Source organism: Cricetulus griseus, chromosome 4, assembly GCF_003668045.3.
Source record: "Cricetulus griseus strain 17A/GY chromosome 4, alternate assembly CriGri-PICRH-1.0, whole genome shotgun sequence".
In the NCBI taxonomy this organism is placed as follows: domain Eukaryota; kingdom Metazoa; phylum Chordata; class Mammalia; order Rodentia; family Cricetidae; genus Cricetulus; species Cricetulus griseus.
In genome coordinates, this window is record NC_048597.1 from 229664709 (window position 1) to 229680603 (window position 15895).

At 45.5% G+C, this 15895-nt stretch overlaps 1 protein-coding gene across 1 annotated transcript in view; it reads left to right on the forward strand.

Moving 5' to 3' along the window:
• The first annotated feature begins 13822 nt into the window (after positions 1-13822).
• The window catches only part of Topaz1 (testis and ovary specific PAZ domain containing 1), a 49978-nt gene continuing 47905 nt past the window's right edge, over positions 13823-15895 (forward strand). The window contains exons 1-2 of the mRNA XM_027415476.2: positions 13823-14039; positions 14693-15895. The exon at positions 14693-15895 is cut by the window's right edge and continues 1225 nt beyond it. Of these exons, the coding sequence (XP_027271277.1) occupies positions 13823-14039; positions 14693-15895 (1420 nt within the window). The remainder of the gene's footprint in view (positions 14040-14692) is intronic.

The window sequence follows — 15895 nt, forward strand, 5'->3', positions numbered from 1 at the left end:
ATGGTGAGTCTGGAGTAAAGGAGAAGGGGCCCACTTCCTTCTTGCCCTTGTTTATATATGAGTCGCCCTGATATGTCACTTCCTGTGGATCACCACTTCTCTACTACATTTCCCAGAATCCTCCTTGACTCCTAGTCCCGCCTAACTTGCTGCCTCATTGGCCAAACAGTACTTTATTTATCATCCAATAAGGCAAACACACACACAGAAGCACTTCCCCCACCAAGGCACATTTCCAGCTCAGCCATTTAGCCTGTGAATTATGTACGGATTTAGGTGAGGTTCTCAGAGAGCCTCGTGTTGGTGTCTAACCACTGGAAAGGGTGTCATAAAATGGATCTACAGCCCTATTGATACATTGACAGCCATTAATGCTATGCCACTGATTAAAGAAAAACTCGTGACTGAATGAAATTACTTTTAGTCCCATGTAGAACAATAGCCAGCATTATTAATGGGGTTGGGGGGGGGGTTTGGGGGGCTTCCAAGATGCCTAGCAGATCTCCGAAAGCCTCAATAGTACCACATCCTGAATACTCTGGGCTTTCCCCTACACCTACATACCTAGGATACAGCTTCATCTCCAAATTAGGCATGGTAGGAGATTAACCATAACTATTAGTTATAAAACAGGATAATTATCACAGGTTGCAATGGAAGTTACTTAAAATTGTGAATTGTTCATTTCTGGGATTTTCTATTTAAAGGTTGGCCATGGTAACAGAAACAAGAAGGCAAAACTGTGGCTAAGTGTGGACTGTGTTCATCTGGGGCTTCAAAAAAGACCAGCTCCTGGTGACTCAGACTTTGCTTTTATTGTTTAGCTACACTTTAGTCGGTGTCTCAACACAATTCCTAACAGAAAGGAGGACCCAAGCAGGTTCTCTGTGAGATGACAGGAGAAGGGGACTGACCTTGTGCCTTCTCAACACATTCAACATACCCTTGTGATCTTCGCTGCTGAGTTTCTCAAGATTTCAATGCTGGGGAATCTGTGGGCATCTCGGACTTCCCAGTGTGATGCTCTGCGATTGTAAATCGCCGCAGGGGGCAGAGGCAAGGACAATTGAGAGAGGCACCACTTAACCAAAGCAAGGAGAGGGGCACCATTTAACCAAACCAAGAGGCATTTGGTTTGAACTGTGCAGGGGCAACCCGTGTGCATGCCGAGAGCGGCTGAGAGAGGCTCCCAGCTCACGCCCAGAGCTCCTGGGCAAAATTCTGCGACCTAGAAAGAGGTAGGATTGAGGGAGCACCTCTGGACAATCAGCGACATGGGAGGAATAGCCTTTGGCACACCGCCATCTAGTGGCTACAAAAGAGACTCACAGCAGAGGAGGGATGCTTGAGGATTCTAGGTTCTCCTTGAGAGCACAGTGCCCCGTTTTAAATGAATCCTCTGCCACTCCTCATCTGTTTGTCATGCCAGCCACAGGGAAGCTAAGGCAGGAGGACTGGGCTCTCAAGGCCAGCCTGGACTACACAGTAGAAAGACCTCAAAGGACAAATAAAAATAGTTAAAACTAAAGATTCACTCACCATTCTTTAGAAATAAGCCCACCTCTCTCTCTCTCTTCAGGCTCCTCTAGGTGCTCTCCAAAATGAAGGCTACGCCAGAGCAAAGGCAGAAAAAGTCAGATTCCCGGTAAGTGCAGAAGCCATCAAGGTAAGAGATTTGCATCTTTTGTTTGGTATATATGCGCTTATGTGTACACAGGTCCGTGTCTGGTGGGTACATGGGTGTGCAGGTGCGCTCATGTAGGGAACGATTGTGTACAGTTGCATGTGTGCACACATGCACGTGGAGACCAGAGGACAACCTTGGCTGTCAATACCAGCCGCCTTGGTGTCAAGCCCTTTGTTTCTGTTACTTAACTGTCTCCTTCTGGGTCTCATGGAAAGGTATTCTCCAAGTGTCTGGACCTTGGGCCTTCGATCTCTACCCTTAGGGTCTGAGCCACTCTGTCAATAGGACCTGGGGAGACTGAAAAGCAGCCACCTCATCTCCATCCTGGTGAACCACAGACTATGGTAACTGCTCCCTACCTCTCCATCACACCATCTTCCTTAAACTCCGGGTCACGTGCTGGGGGTGACAGGCAGCTTCTCTCTCTCCTCATCACCTATCACCAGTAGGGCTCTGTTTGTTTTCGTCTGCAGCCCCCAGTTACCTGGACTTCTAATGGTATTTCCTCCAGGGAAACAGCAGGCAGTTGTTCCCAGGGCAATGTTGGGGGGAGAAGGGAGTAGAACCCTCAGGCTTTCTTCTCTTACCCTCCAACTCCCCCCCCCACGCCACTCACAGCTAGTCTGTCTCTCCACATAGTCTCCCCTGTGTGTTGTGAGTTCCCAGCTCCTATAGCCTGCTGCAGACAGGCTATCTGTTGACTGAAAGGGCCCGGGGAGAGGAAACAACTTGACACTTCCTAAAGGATGTTGCATGTGTTTTAATCAAGAACAAATGAGGCCCTTGGCATCACCACAACCCAGGGCAACCCTCCCAGGGTCATAGCACTGAGGACCAAGGAAGGAGACTGCATACATGGGTGTCTATTCTGATCCAAATCTCTTTCGTTTGTCTCCTCACACTGCAGAAACTGAAGACTTCTAAAGCAAGCCAGCATTGTGCAGAAAACAAATTCCAGCACACTTTTTGTTAAGTATTTGCTCATGTATGGATACAGTTGGTGTGGTGTGTATCTGTACATGTGTGTGTGTGTGTGCAGAGGTGAGAGGAAGATGTCAGATGCTGCCATGGTTTGAATGAGAATGGCTCCACAGGCTCCTATGCTTGAATGCTTGGTGCCCAGTTGGTGGGCCAACATAACCACAGTCAAAGATTGTGTGCGGATTCACACATGTGTGTGCACTTAAATTTTGTTTTATTGAGTTTTCACTTCCAATATTTCTGCTAGTCTCACTTTTTTTTCACTGCTGAATTTTAGCCACATTGCTGCTTTCCTTGTTCAGGTTTTGCACTGACTTTTGTATTTTGCTCATCTGCTTATTTGAATTAAGGTTCAGATAAGAAGTCAATGCACTTTCAGAGGACTCATACTGCCTGCATTTTCATGTTTCTTGTGTTTCTATATTGAATGTTTTGTGATGGATGTATATTTCAGGGGCTTGCCCCTATTCATTCTGTGAGGTCCTTCCTAGAGGCAGGCTTCTCCTGGGTTTATGATCCTCACTACCATTTAGAAGGGAGAAAATTGGCTACATTAATAAAAACTACAATTTGGGAACAACTGAGGAATTAAAGTGTAATAGAAAACCAACCAAAACATCAACTGCTTCCTCGATAAAGTTATAAAGAAAGAGCCAAGTACGTAACAGTATAGACTATGATTCTAGAAGTTCTTAAACGTTATAATAGTTACGTTGTAAAATAAGAAGTCAAGTGTGGTCATTCACATTTCTGATCACAGCACCAGAGAGGCTGAGAAGGGGATCGTAAAGTCAGGTATGGTCATTCACACCTATGATCCAACATTTGGAAGGTTGAAGAGGAAGGACATCCTGTGTTTAAGGCCAGGTTAAACTATATAGCAAGATACAGCACATAAGGAAACTGTGTCTCAAAAACAAATAAAACTAAAGAGAGAGAAGAAGCAAGATAACAAATAGCCAAAGATTTCAAGGCTGTTCCTTGATAGATAAATCTCCAGAAATCTTGACTTTAGTGCCTCTGGGGTAAAGAAATAAGAGATGAACGTAAGTCTGGGGAGGTGGCTCAGTGAGTGAAAGGTGCTTTTCGGATCAAGCATGAGGACCTGAGTTCAAATCCCCAGACCCACAGGAAAGCCTGACACATACAATATTTGTCATCTCAGTGTACCCTTCCTATGAGAGAGAATTCCTAGAAGCTCATGGGCCAGCTAGCCTGAACAACAACAAAAGAGAACCTGTCTCAAACAAGGTGGAAAATGAGGACTGGCACCCAAGACTATCCTCAAACCATATTCAGACAGTGGTACCTGTATGCTTACATGTGAATGTATGCATGCACACGCTTAAAGGGAAAATGTTTAAGGCAATGAATAGAAAAACAGTGACAGTAATCGCCTAACATCTCATTTGAAGAACTTGAGTAAAACTATTCATTTGCAAATGTATATATGTTGATGACATTTACTTTAGATAAACACTACTCTCAGACAGAAGGATGCATTGGGGGGGGATTCTTGATGGTTCCAATGTCTGAGTATTAACTGAGAAGATACTTCAGACAACAGTACAAAGATTAAAGAACATATGTCCAGCAGATTCCCAGAAGAAAGCAGGTGCCGAGCTCTGAGAATTCTTTCTCCAGCTGTTGAGACTAGCCTCAGCCAACAAACACACAGAAAGTACATGAGCCAGTCGGCAGTGAAGGACAAGATGGGAAGCCTGGCACTAGAACTCCCACATCACAGGAGGTCGGCTGCAATTAGACACCGTACTTCTCAACTGTAGAAATCTACCGTCTCTGTTTGCATAGGGCATTAGGTAATGGAGATGAGACTGCTGTCCCCATAGAGGTGCCACTCAGGCTTCCATTTGTGGCTGGTTCAAGAGGTCTGTGCATAGGGCATTAGGTAACGGAGATGAGATGGCTGTCCCCCACAGAGGTGCCACTCAAGTTTCCATGTGCGGCTGGCTCAAGAAGTCTGGTTGAGCACTCTTAACAAGTTCTCCACACAAAAATCTTGTGCATAAGAGAAGGCAGTTACTTAAGTAGTAATTGAAAAAAAAGATTCTTACAACTGTTTAGTGCCTACAAAAACCACTTTATTTCCAGGATTCGCCAGTTCCTTAATAGGTTAGGCAGGCATTCTGGTTAGTTTTTGTCAAATTTGACCCAGCTAGAGTCTCAGCTGAAACAATGCCTTTACTGGATTACCTGTTGGCAATTTTGTAGGGCATTTTCTTGACTCAGGATTGATGTGGGAGGGCTCGGGCCTTGGAGAACAGAGCTACCTCTGGTCAGGTGGTCCTGGGTGACATAAGAAAGCAGGTTGTGCAAGCTGTGAGAAGCAAGCAAGTGAACAGTGCTCCTCCATGGCCTCTGCCTCAGCTCCTGCCGCTGGCAGAGTTCCTGCCTTGAGCTCCTGCCCTGACTTCCCTTCATGATGGACTGCAAGTCAGAGTCAAGTAAACCCTCCCCCCTCCCCAAGTTGCTTTTAGTCATGTCTTTCATCAAATCAATATAAAGCAAACTAAGGCTGTAGGTGACTGCAGATCAACAAAGACCTGTTTCTCAGAATCAACGTGTTGTGCTGTTACCCCCTTATGAATCCATCAGATCAAACTTCAGAGGCTTACTAGGAGAAATAGGAGGCTTACTAGGCTCCACCTGGAGCAGCTGAGGTTTTAGATAGACAGTTGTTTGGGAAGGTCAAAGCAGAACCCAAGAGACTGCAGCTAGTGTTTAGAGGCAGAGTGCTGGTGTTAGCTTCGGCTAATCGGTGTGATGACCGTATGAAATACTTATGTCAGCACCAGTTACATGCATTGAAAATTAACTCTGCAAGCCTGCTTTGTCTCACTTCCGAAACCTCTTACCTGTTTCCTGCCTCTGACACCTGTGTGCTCTGGGGTCTTGTGGTGAAAACTTGCTGCTTCGCTTGTCAGGAGGTAATGTCTGCATTTGACGGCCACGTTGTACAACTACAATGTAGCGATGATATTCTAACAGCCTCCATCTGAGGGACAACGCTTCTGTGTTTTCAAAACATCTGAGTCTCATTTTTATAATTTACAAAGTGCACCTTGCTCACATCTTCCTGCTGTGTGAAGCAATTTGGAGAATGTTAGAAGTTCTGCCAGGAGGGTATCGGGTAAGACAGAGGCAGGCGGTTTCTCTGGTGTCACGTAACCACTGTTGCTTTCTCAGAATACTCGGTTTACTTTTATTTTTTAAGGAAAAGGTAACATGGGGACTATGAATTAATGTACATAGCATTGAGTATTACCAGCCACTAAGTCACATGAGAGAAGACTAGAGATATGTGCCTCTCACTGGGGAAAAAAACAAAACCAAAAAATGTATTGCCACCTATGACATCTTGAAAAGAAAAAAAGAACTGAATAAAGTTCAAAAAAACAGAACTAGATGACAAATTACCTCAAAGTAATTCAGTCACCCAAATCCAGCCTGTGGAAGACTTTATAGAGCAAATAACTATCTTCACATTGCAGCAAAAAAGAGAGAGGGAGAGAGAGAGAGAGAGAGAGAGAGAGAGAGAGAGAGAGAGAGGAGGCAAGAGGTAGATTTAGAGAAGCCTACAGACTTTTTTAAAAATTCCTATTTATCTACTTGTATGTATATGTTTAAGTGTACATGTGAGGGCATGTTCAAGCCACAGCTCACCAGTGAAGGTCAGACAATAATTAAAAATACAGCAAAATCCCTTTGTAAAGAAAGAAATATTTTTTAAAAGTTCAGGTATCGAGGGAGTATCATAAAGAACCAGGAAGTGATTAATTTTTGCTATCATCCTTGTTTTTGATACATTTTGTTTTGTTTTGTTTTGTTTTGTTTTGTTTTGTTTTGTTCGAGACAGGGTTTCTCTGTATTGGTTTGGAGAACTCACAGAGATCCGCCTGCCTCTGCTTCCCGAGTGCTGGGATAAAGGCGTCGCTCGACAGTTTTTGAAGGAGACCCCAGCACAGTGGGGTTGGGAGGGTGGGGAGGTTTACCTTCTGGACCCCGGGTTAGGTACAAACCACCCCAAACACCTGTTTTCACAGAGAGATCCTTTATTAATTGGGGAAGAAAAGTTAAAAGTGGCTGCTTTCTGACTTAGGCAGAAAAACAGCAGCAAATGACATCTGCAGGTGTTATTTTTAAGAGGAGAAGAAGGGGAGAAGAAAGGGGAGAAGAAGGGGAGAAGAAATATAGCGTGGCTGGGATGCCACGCTATATTTTGATTGGGCATGTTAGTTAGATGAAGGGCTTTTGGTTGCTGGAGTTTAATGCTTTGATAGCCAGACCTTGGTAGTCAGCCTCAGGGGGAAGAGATGGCCAAATAAGAACTCAGACCTTAGTGGCTGGCTTTAGGTTTATAACCTGTGGTTTTTTTAGCAAGGGAATTAGGGCGGAAGGGCCAGGCCTGCTCGAGCCACATGCTTGAGTAGGCTAATTTCCCTTCACTTTTTTATGTATATATAATGTTTAAAGATTTTTATATTTTTAATTACATTTTACTAATTTTCAATTATATGTGTGTTGTGTGATAGACTTCTGGGCAGACACAACACATACATCTTACTCACCCCAGATAGTGAGGCCAGAACAGAGCAAAGTGAACCTGGATTCCAAATCTAGATTCCACCAAAGTCCAAAATGGTGAACTATTTGGTTTTTTGGTGGGATTTCTTACAGGAATATGAATGAGGGGTTACTTATGTTAGGGTCCGCAGATCACCCCACAAAGACAACCACTCACATATGCAATCCAATTACTAGAGAAGAATTCCAACATGCTGGGGTCAGCCATACAATAAAATGGAGGTGACCCCAAGAGAAGCTTGCAGGCTCCTTTTAAACACAACTAGGAGAATCCCATGGGCAGTTGGGTCATCTTCAACAAACTTGATTGGCTAAGCAAGGAGCAGTTAAATTTCATTGACTGTGGCATCTTTGGACATGTCAGGACAAATCTGAACAAGCCTGGCATGTTTTAAGTGGGGTGGGGTGGGGGGTTGCAGGATCTGCTCTTTTCTGATTGGCCAGCCCCAGTCTGTAGCCCCTCCCAGCCCACTGACCAGTTGCTCTGAGTCCAGTCATGTTGCCCATCAAGCCATGCATGGGATGGCTTTCCCCAGCCATCCCAGAACCAGGACCAGGTAGACTGTGGGGTTCTGGAGCAGGCCAGAAAGGAGGTCTTGGCCAAGGGGCAACCCAGAAGCAGGTTAGGGGAGGCCGTGGTGAAGGGGCAAGGGGCAACCCAGAAGCAGGTTAGGGGAGGCCATGGTGAAGGGGCAAGGGGCAACCCAGAAGGCAAGCAGTGGGAGCAGTTGCCAGAGTCAGACCTCAGCAACCACGCTCTGCCCTGCCACTTAAAGGAGAAGAGATGATTCAAACACCTGCATCACCAAAGCCTGCCCAGCACTGGCAACGGCTCACAAAGCTGAAACCCTGGAGCACACTGCACAGCCTGCAGGCAGCTCAGCAGGTTGGAGAGCGTCCTCTCCAGGTGGCCCAGATGACCTGAGTCTCTTCCAGGCTGTGCAGGCTGCTCCAGGTTTTTAGGCTTGTATCTGCTTCTTCCAAGCTGCTTGTCTTGTCTGAGAAGTTTTCACTTTTTACTCAATCTGGTCAATTTCAGGGGCCTCCAGAAGCTGCTTTGAGTAATTTAGGTTCTTAAGAAGCTTTCCTGTGCCAGGCGTTGGTGGTGCATGCCTTTAATCCCAGCACTCGGGAGGCAGAGGCAGGTGGATCTCTGTGAGTTCGAGACCAGCCTGGTCTACAAGAGCTAGTTCCAGGGCAGCCTCCAAAGCCACAGAGAAATCGAAAAACCAAAAAAAAAAAAAAAAAAAAAAAAAAAAAGAAAAAAGAAAAAAAAAGAAAAAAAAAAGCTTTCCTGCAGGGAAGAGCGCTTGCATTCTTTCTGTTCCCTCTTCCACAGCAACAGGAGTATGGTCAGCGGCTTTGAGTTGAGGCTGACAACAGTGACCAATGAACAGAAACACAAACATTTGTGTTTGACAGGCATGCGGCACCCATTTGAGAAACAGCAATGATGGCTTTCCCACTTGGGCCTATAACTTTGCCAGCCACACGTTTTTAATCTGTGTTCCCATTTATAGATGTAAATGTCTTCCTGTGGAGAGAAATCGGGCCTTATTAGATAGTTGCTTGTTTCTATACTCACTCTTGCCACTATTGCTAAGAATAAAGAATAAGGGGTCAGGACCCCAGGTGGCAGGTTTCCGGTCTGACACTGGGACTTTGAGAATCAGGGTGCTGGGGTGGGTGATGGATGGTGGGGTGATGGGAAAACAGAGGCGAGTAGTGTGACTCATACTGAAAGTTTTATTGAAGGGGAGGTAAGAAAATAAGGTAAAGAGACAACAGAGACAGAGAGGACTGAAGAGAAGGGTGGGGAAGGACAGGAAAGGTCCTGCCTGCCCTCCAGAGAAACAGTCGGGGAAAAGATAGCAGAAGAGTCACCACAGCTAAACCTTGAACTGAACTGAAATCCAGTTGCAGAGGAGGAGTGATGAGCAAAGGGTCCAGACAAGGCTGGTGAAACCCACAAAAACAGCTGACCTGAACAATGGAGAGCTCTTGATCCTCAGACTGATAGCTGGGAAACCAGCATGGAACTGATCCAGACCCCCTGAATGTGGGTGTCAGTGAGGAGACCTTGGAAATCTATGGGACCTCTTGTAGTGGATCAGTACTTATCCCTAACATAGGAATGGACTCTGGGAGTCCATCCCACATGGAGGGATACTCCCTGAGCCTAGTCACATAGGGGTTGGCCTAGGCCCTATCCCAAAGGATAAGACAGACTTTGAAGACCCCCATGGAAGGCCTCACTCTCCCTGGGGAGCAGAAAGGGTATGAGATAGGTAAGGTGTTAGTTGGGGGCAGGGCAGGGGAGGAGGGGAGGGAGGGACCTGGGATTGACATGTAAAATAATTTTCTTTCTAATTAAAATTTGAGAGAGAGAGAGAGAATAAGAGAGAGAGAAACAGAGACAGAGAGAGAGAGAAAGAGAGAGAGAGAGAGAGAGAGAGAGAGAGAGAGAGAGAGAGAGAGAGAGGAAGAGGGCGGACCCTTTCTTAAAGATCCAGGGTACATACACCTGCCACGCAGGTGGGTGAAAGGCGGGCCCGGTTTGCCGGGATTACAACTATAGCTTGTTGGCACTTCTATCAGGAAGCAAGATCTCCCGCTCATCCCCACCCCCACCCCCACCCCAGCATTGCTTTAAAGCAACTTCTAGCATTATAGGAGCTAGCTCATAGGAAGACTTTCAGGCCCAATTCTAGCTTCTTCTTTTTTTTCCTCCAAGTCCTGCAACCAATGTGTACAACATCTTCAACAACTGGGTCTTACTACTCAGTTCTATAATGCAACCCACAACCATGGCAACAGCCATCATCTTTTAGGCACCCATAGGGCCTTCTTTTTCAACAACTAGAGAGGTAACTGACACCTGGGTCCTGGGAGTTTCAATCAACAGCCTTAAGGCTTTCGGGAGCATCTGTTTCTCCCCTTGCGAGATACCCTTGCTGACTATTTGTGAACTAATTGGTACCTCACACTTATTCAAGGTGCACTCACATGTCTCTCTAATGGCTCTCCAATCTTCAAAATATTCAAAGCTTACGTTATCTTATAAAACAATGCCTTTTTCAGAGGATGAAAAGGGCAACATAACCTTCTGAACCACAATCACATAACACACAATAAGATCACAACGATAACCTCCGTGAAGCGCTCGGAAAGCCATACCGTCTGTTCTGAGCAAGCGTCAGGTGATCCCAGAAGTTCACAACTAAGAAGATACTGACGTGGAACATGAGCACAGTCTAAACACGGCACGGAAAGGCATATATATATATATATATATATATATATATATATATAATATATATAATATATTAGGCTTATATCTGTTGCCCCACTTATATCTGTTGCTTCCCCCGCAGATGGAGGTTGGGTATAAAAGCATGGAAAGGAGCCTGTAACTTCATGGGCTCTCTGTGATCCTCAGTCATTCGGAGCCTTTACAATTTCATATTCTGGAGCTCTTCCACAATGACTCCTTACACTTCACCCCTGATTAATGAAGTGGGGGTGGCTTAATCTAACCAATGCTACCACCTGGGGCTAAGGGAGAATGTGTTCCTGCCCACCCCGGCTACATTTGCTGGCTCCCTGGGTCACAGAGACCCTGGGTTGGCACAGCTGTGGCATCCCCCATTTACCACACCTGGTTGTTGGGGGAGTTCCTGGCTGGGCAAACCATCTCTACCCTCAGCATAACCTTTTTCCCAGAGAAATGTGCCCTCCTTAGTCTGGGGGGATAATTACCCACCCCCGGGGCAGGCTTGATCATCTGCACCTGTGTTGCCCCATCATGAATATCTGTGTATTGCTCCTCAGGTTTTTATGCCTCCCAGAACCTCCTCAGCACACAGTTTGGCTTTGTATCGTGTTTTTCCATAGGAACTAGAGCTCTACACAAATTTTGACACATTTGTCTTCCAGTCATCCAGACAGACCTCTTCCTCTGCTTTGTCTCTTTCTCTTTTCTCCTCTAGGTTACTCTCTCACTTTACAGACACTCTTTACATGTTGGTCTAAGTCACTCAGGTCTGCCAAAGGCTCTTCTACTTTATGAAGGTCTTGTCCCAAAAAAGAGCCCAGCAAAGCTGCTAAAGCTCCAAACCAGCCTTGAGGTCCTTCTCGAATCTGTCTTCTTTTTTTTTTTTTTTTAAACTCCCCTGTGAACATAGTTCTATCAGGCCCAGTGAATTGGAATTCAAACACAGTTTTTCTAATTCCTAGTTCCTTTGATATTTATGGGGACCTCAAATGAATATTAAAAAGTATTCCTAATGGATCTGACATGCCAGTCCATCAGGAACTGATGTCCCTCGAACTGTCTCAGGTTTATGCAGCCCTTGCCTTAAGGAGGGATGGATAGTTACATCACTCAGTGTTTCTGCCTCCAAAGTGTCAGACTGACCCCATCAACCCCTTCGTCCCAGAGTCTCACAAGCCACACAGTGACAGGCACTTTCACTGATTGGTTAAAAGATTTCTCCAATCCTAGCAGATTGATGCTGAATGTTTCCTGATTACCCTGGCTTCTTGAATGGGATCATTGTTAAGGGGTCCATCTGTATGTTGGGTCAGAGATTTTTCTGGCCTCCGTGGGCACCAGGAATGCACATGTGTCTCAGTCAGTGTTCTATTACTGAGAGGACACCATAACCACAGCAACTTTTATAAAGGAAAACATTCAATTGGTGATTACTTACAGTTTCAGAGCTTTAGTCCATTGTCATCATGGTAGGTAGCATGAAGACATAGTGCTGGAGAAGGACTGAGAGCTCTATATTTGGATCTGCAGACAGCAGGAAGAGAGAAAGAGGCTCTGGACATGGGTTTTGTTACCTCAGAGCCCACCCTCAGTGACACACTTCCTCCAAGAAGGCCACATCTACTCCAACCACACCACACATGCTAATCCTTCTCAAGTAATCCCACTCTCTGATAACCAAGCACTCAAATATATGAGCCTACGGGGGCCATTCTTATTCAAACCACCACATGGTACAGAGACATACATGCAGACAAAACATCCATACACATAAAATAATAAAAAGAAAATGGTGTGTTAATATGCAAAAGGCCATTTCTGACCTTTCCAAATGTAACGAAAAGGGTAACAGAACGCTTTCTGGGAGACTGAACATCAAACGGGGTGAATTGTAGTTGTCCAGGCACACAAGCAAAGGAATGATTTTAAGAACTAATGTATAAATAGGCACAAGTAGAATACATGTGATCTGGGGAATTCCAGTAGTAGTTTAATGTGGTATAAATGAAAGACATGTGTGGTATTAATTTATTTTAAAAGGCCTGTCTCACATATGTCTCACATATGGATATGAAAATGAGTCTGTTTCTCTCACCAAGTACATTTTATAACTACTGGTTCACAGCTTAAGAATAAAGAACAAGGCAGGCAGTGGTGATGCACGCCTTTGATCCTAGCACTTGGGAGACAGAGGCAGGCAGATCTCTGTGAGTTCAAGACCAGCCTGGTCTACAGAGTGAGTTCCAGGACAGCCTAGCTGAGCTACAACAACAAGGCTCAATGAGTCAGTAACAACTGTAAGTGTGCCTGTTTTGCATAATTTTCCATTGAAGGACACTTTTTCCGTCTTACAGGGGCAGTAAGTAAGACAATACTGACTAAATATGCACAGACAGGCACATTAGACAGGATCCAAAGTAACACGAAAGGAGTTTAAACTCCAAGCTAATCTTTAAGCAAAGGAAGTTCAGGAAGGGTCAAGGTGGAGGATGCCAGGATCCTCTTTCAATGGAGAGGCCAGGCCTGGCAGGCTGGTCAAGTTTCACTGAACTGCTCCAAGGATGGAGACATCAATAAAATTTAGAATCGTGATGCTGTAGACCATAGTAATGAGGGCCAGAGCCATAGTAATGGCAAAGGGAGAGGAGGAGAAGCAACAAACACAGAAAAGTAGAACCCAGTAGATTTGGTCAATCTATGTGCAAGGAACCCAGAAGAGCATTCAGAAGTTTCTATCCACAGACAGAAGAGAAGTGATCTTTTAGAGAAATAAAAGGTTATTTTGCGTGTCTGCAGCTGGGGTGGCCCTGGGCTCTCTGTATGAAAGTGAAGCTACTGCGGAGAAAGCCACAGTGGGTTCCCGAGAGAGCAGTTGGAAGCCACTGGTAGACAAACGGTTGGTCAGGGTGTGAGGAGTGGTTGCTGGCAGAAGGCGCCCAGGCACCCCCAGAAGTCCAGGTCTGGAGGAAGGACAGGGAGGCCCCAGCGAGCACAACAACAAACCCGTGCAATGCGGCCTGTCACCTCCAGCGCGGCGACGATGGACGGTCGAGGGAGCATGTGGTCAGGCGGACCGCGAGGCGCCCAGCCGGTTGCCCCCAGCCGAGCCCCGCCAGCCTCACTTCCGCTTCCTGCTGAGTCGGGTAGGCGGTGCACAGCCAGAGCAGGCCCAGGGCGAGCGAGCAGTGGGGCTGTGTCCTGCGGAGGAAGCCCCGCTCTCAGGCCTGGTGGGCTCCTAGGCTTCCCAGAGAGGCTGGGTGGGCGGCGGCGGGCAGATGAGGCCACCAACGCCACCGCCAGGCCCCGCCACGGCCCCGGGGCGCGAAGGCGACGCCCGAGGCCTGAGGAAGCGAAGTCTTCAGCTGACACCAGAGCCAGACAAGGTGGGAGGCTGCAGCCTTGAGGCCCGGGGGCGCGAGGAGGAGAGCAGGCAGAAGAGGAGAGCGGTGGCCCAGGCCTCTGGAGGAGAAGCGACAGAAGGTGACAAGTTGGGTGAGACATCCGCGGCCTGGAAGGCAGCGAGCAGAGGGCCCGGGGACCAGGTGGGGCCTTGGTTGCATAGGAGCAACGGAGGAGGTGGAGCTCTCTTTTCACCCCAGAAGACACAGTCAGAAAACTGGTGGCCACTCCTCAAGCCTTTTGCGCCATTACTGCTAACCTTCAGTTGATTTTGTGTGGTTTTTACCAATGCACGTGATGGATGAGAGAGGCGAGGTGGGAAGGATTTTCATTTAGGAACCCGTCATTATCATGGCTGTGGAAGGAATTAATGCTAATGGTTTATCTTAACTAGGGTAAAAATGATGCTATAAAGGTTTTTTTTTCTTTTACCCCCTGCGGCTTTAGAATTCATAGAGGTTTATTTGTAGCCTTAATGAAATCTTAAAGATGGCCATGGTGGTGCACATCCGTAATCCCAGAGATGGTAGGCTGAATCAGGAGAATCTCAAATTTGGGGTCAGCCTGGGCTGTGCAATGGAACCTGTTTACATTTCTTAATATTTAATATGAAAATCAGTTTGTGTTTCTAAACAGCTCTTCAGGGAAATACAAGTGGATGGCTTCACAAGTTTTCTGTTAACTGGTGTTGCTTTTTTCTGCCCAGTGTAAAAATGTCTTCTGGTGTGTTTTCTTGTTTTGATCAGCCAAAGAGAAAGGAAACATTTCTGAAGCTCCAAGTGAAGATCCACAGCCAGGGACTGACCTGGTAAGAAAGGCAGCATTAACCAGTTCGGAATCTTTGCAAACAGTGGAATGCAGTGAATTTCAGAATATGGCTTTCTTACAGTCTTTGGCTAAGGAAGATTTGGTAGAAGGTATTAAAAGAAGAATTCGAATTAAGAAATGCAAAAGTTTAGAAAACCTACCTCTCAGAATAACTAAGAACGAGGCAGCACAAAATACTAATGTTGAGTTCCAAGATGAACTGTACAAGAATACTCCAAAATATTCTTGTAGCAGCTTATCACCTGGAGTAGAAAAACATTGCAGTTTTGAGTCACATGATTACAGTTTCCTCCATTCTGAGGGTCTTAATAATGAAAACAACTTTGAGTGTAAACCTCACGGTGTGTGTATGCACATAGCGGAGAATTCATTGAAGTTAAAGAAAGAAAACCTTAGGAGTCTTGCAGAGAAGGATGGCCCAGAAACTACTGCTAAGCTCTTAAAAACTGAAGAAAATGTAATAGCCAGTAAATTACTGCTTGAAGAAAGTAATTTATACCAAAATAAAAACAATGGCTTGATTTCTTGCCTTCAAAGTGAAAAAAGCAAATATTCAATAGAGGAGAGCGGCATTGGGAGAAAACACAGGAAGAAGGTGAAACTGTCTGAAAAAGAAGAAAAAATTATTGATCTTGATTTCTCTAATGTAAATAACAATTCTGAGTTAGTGCTACAAGAAAACCAAATGGGTGCAGAAGGGAAAGAAACAGAGACCTCAGAGCCTAAAAAGAGTTTTCTAAAAGCTTTAAGAAAAATAAACCATAATATACTCTCTCCAGTGGACCATTTATGTCTTCCAGAAACAGTAGGGAAAACAAGTCCCAAACATCAAGTAAATGCTGTGTTTCAGAAAACCCTTGAATCACATTTGAAAGAGGATATTAAAAATGCTTCAGAGTCCTTAGGATGCAGAAGTGTGGAGCCAGAAGATTATTTTAAATCCATGATAAGCTCTGCAGTGAAGTCACCTAGTGATAGCCATCACATGGGGAAAAGATCTCCATGGGGAGATTTGAGAAATGAAACTGAAGAGTCAAAGGTAAGCTGTCGCAGAATAATACCAATGACTGGTAAAAGAACGTGGCCTTTTTATTCTTGTGCTAGAATATCAGTCCAGTGTT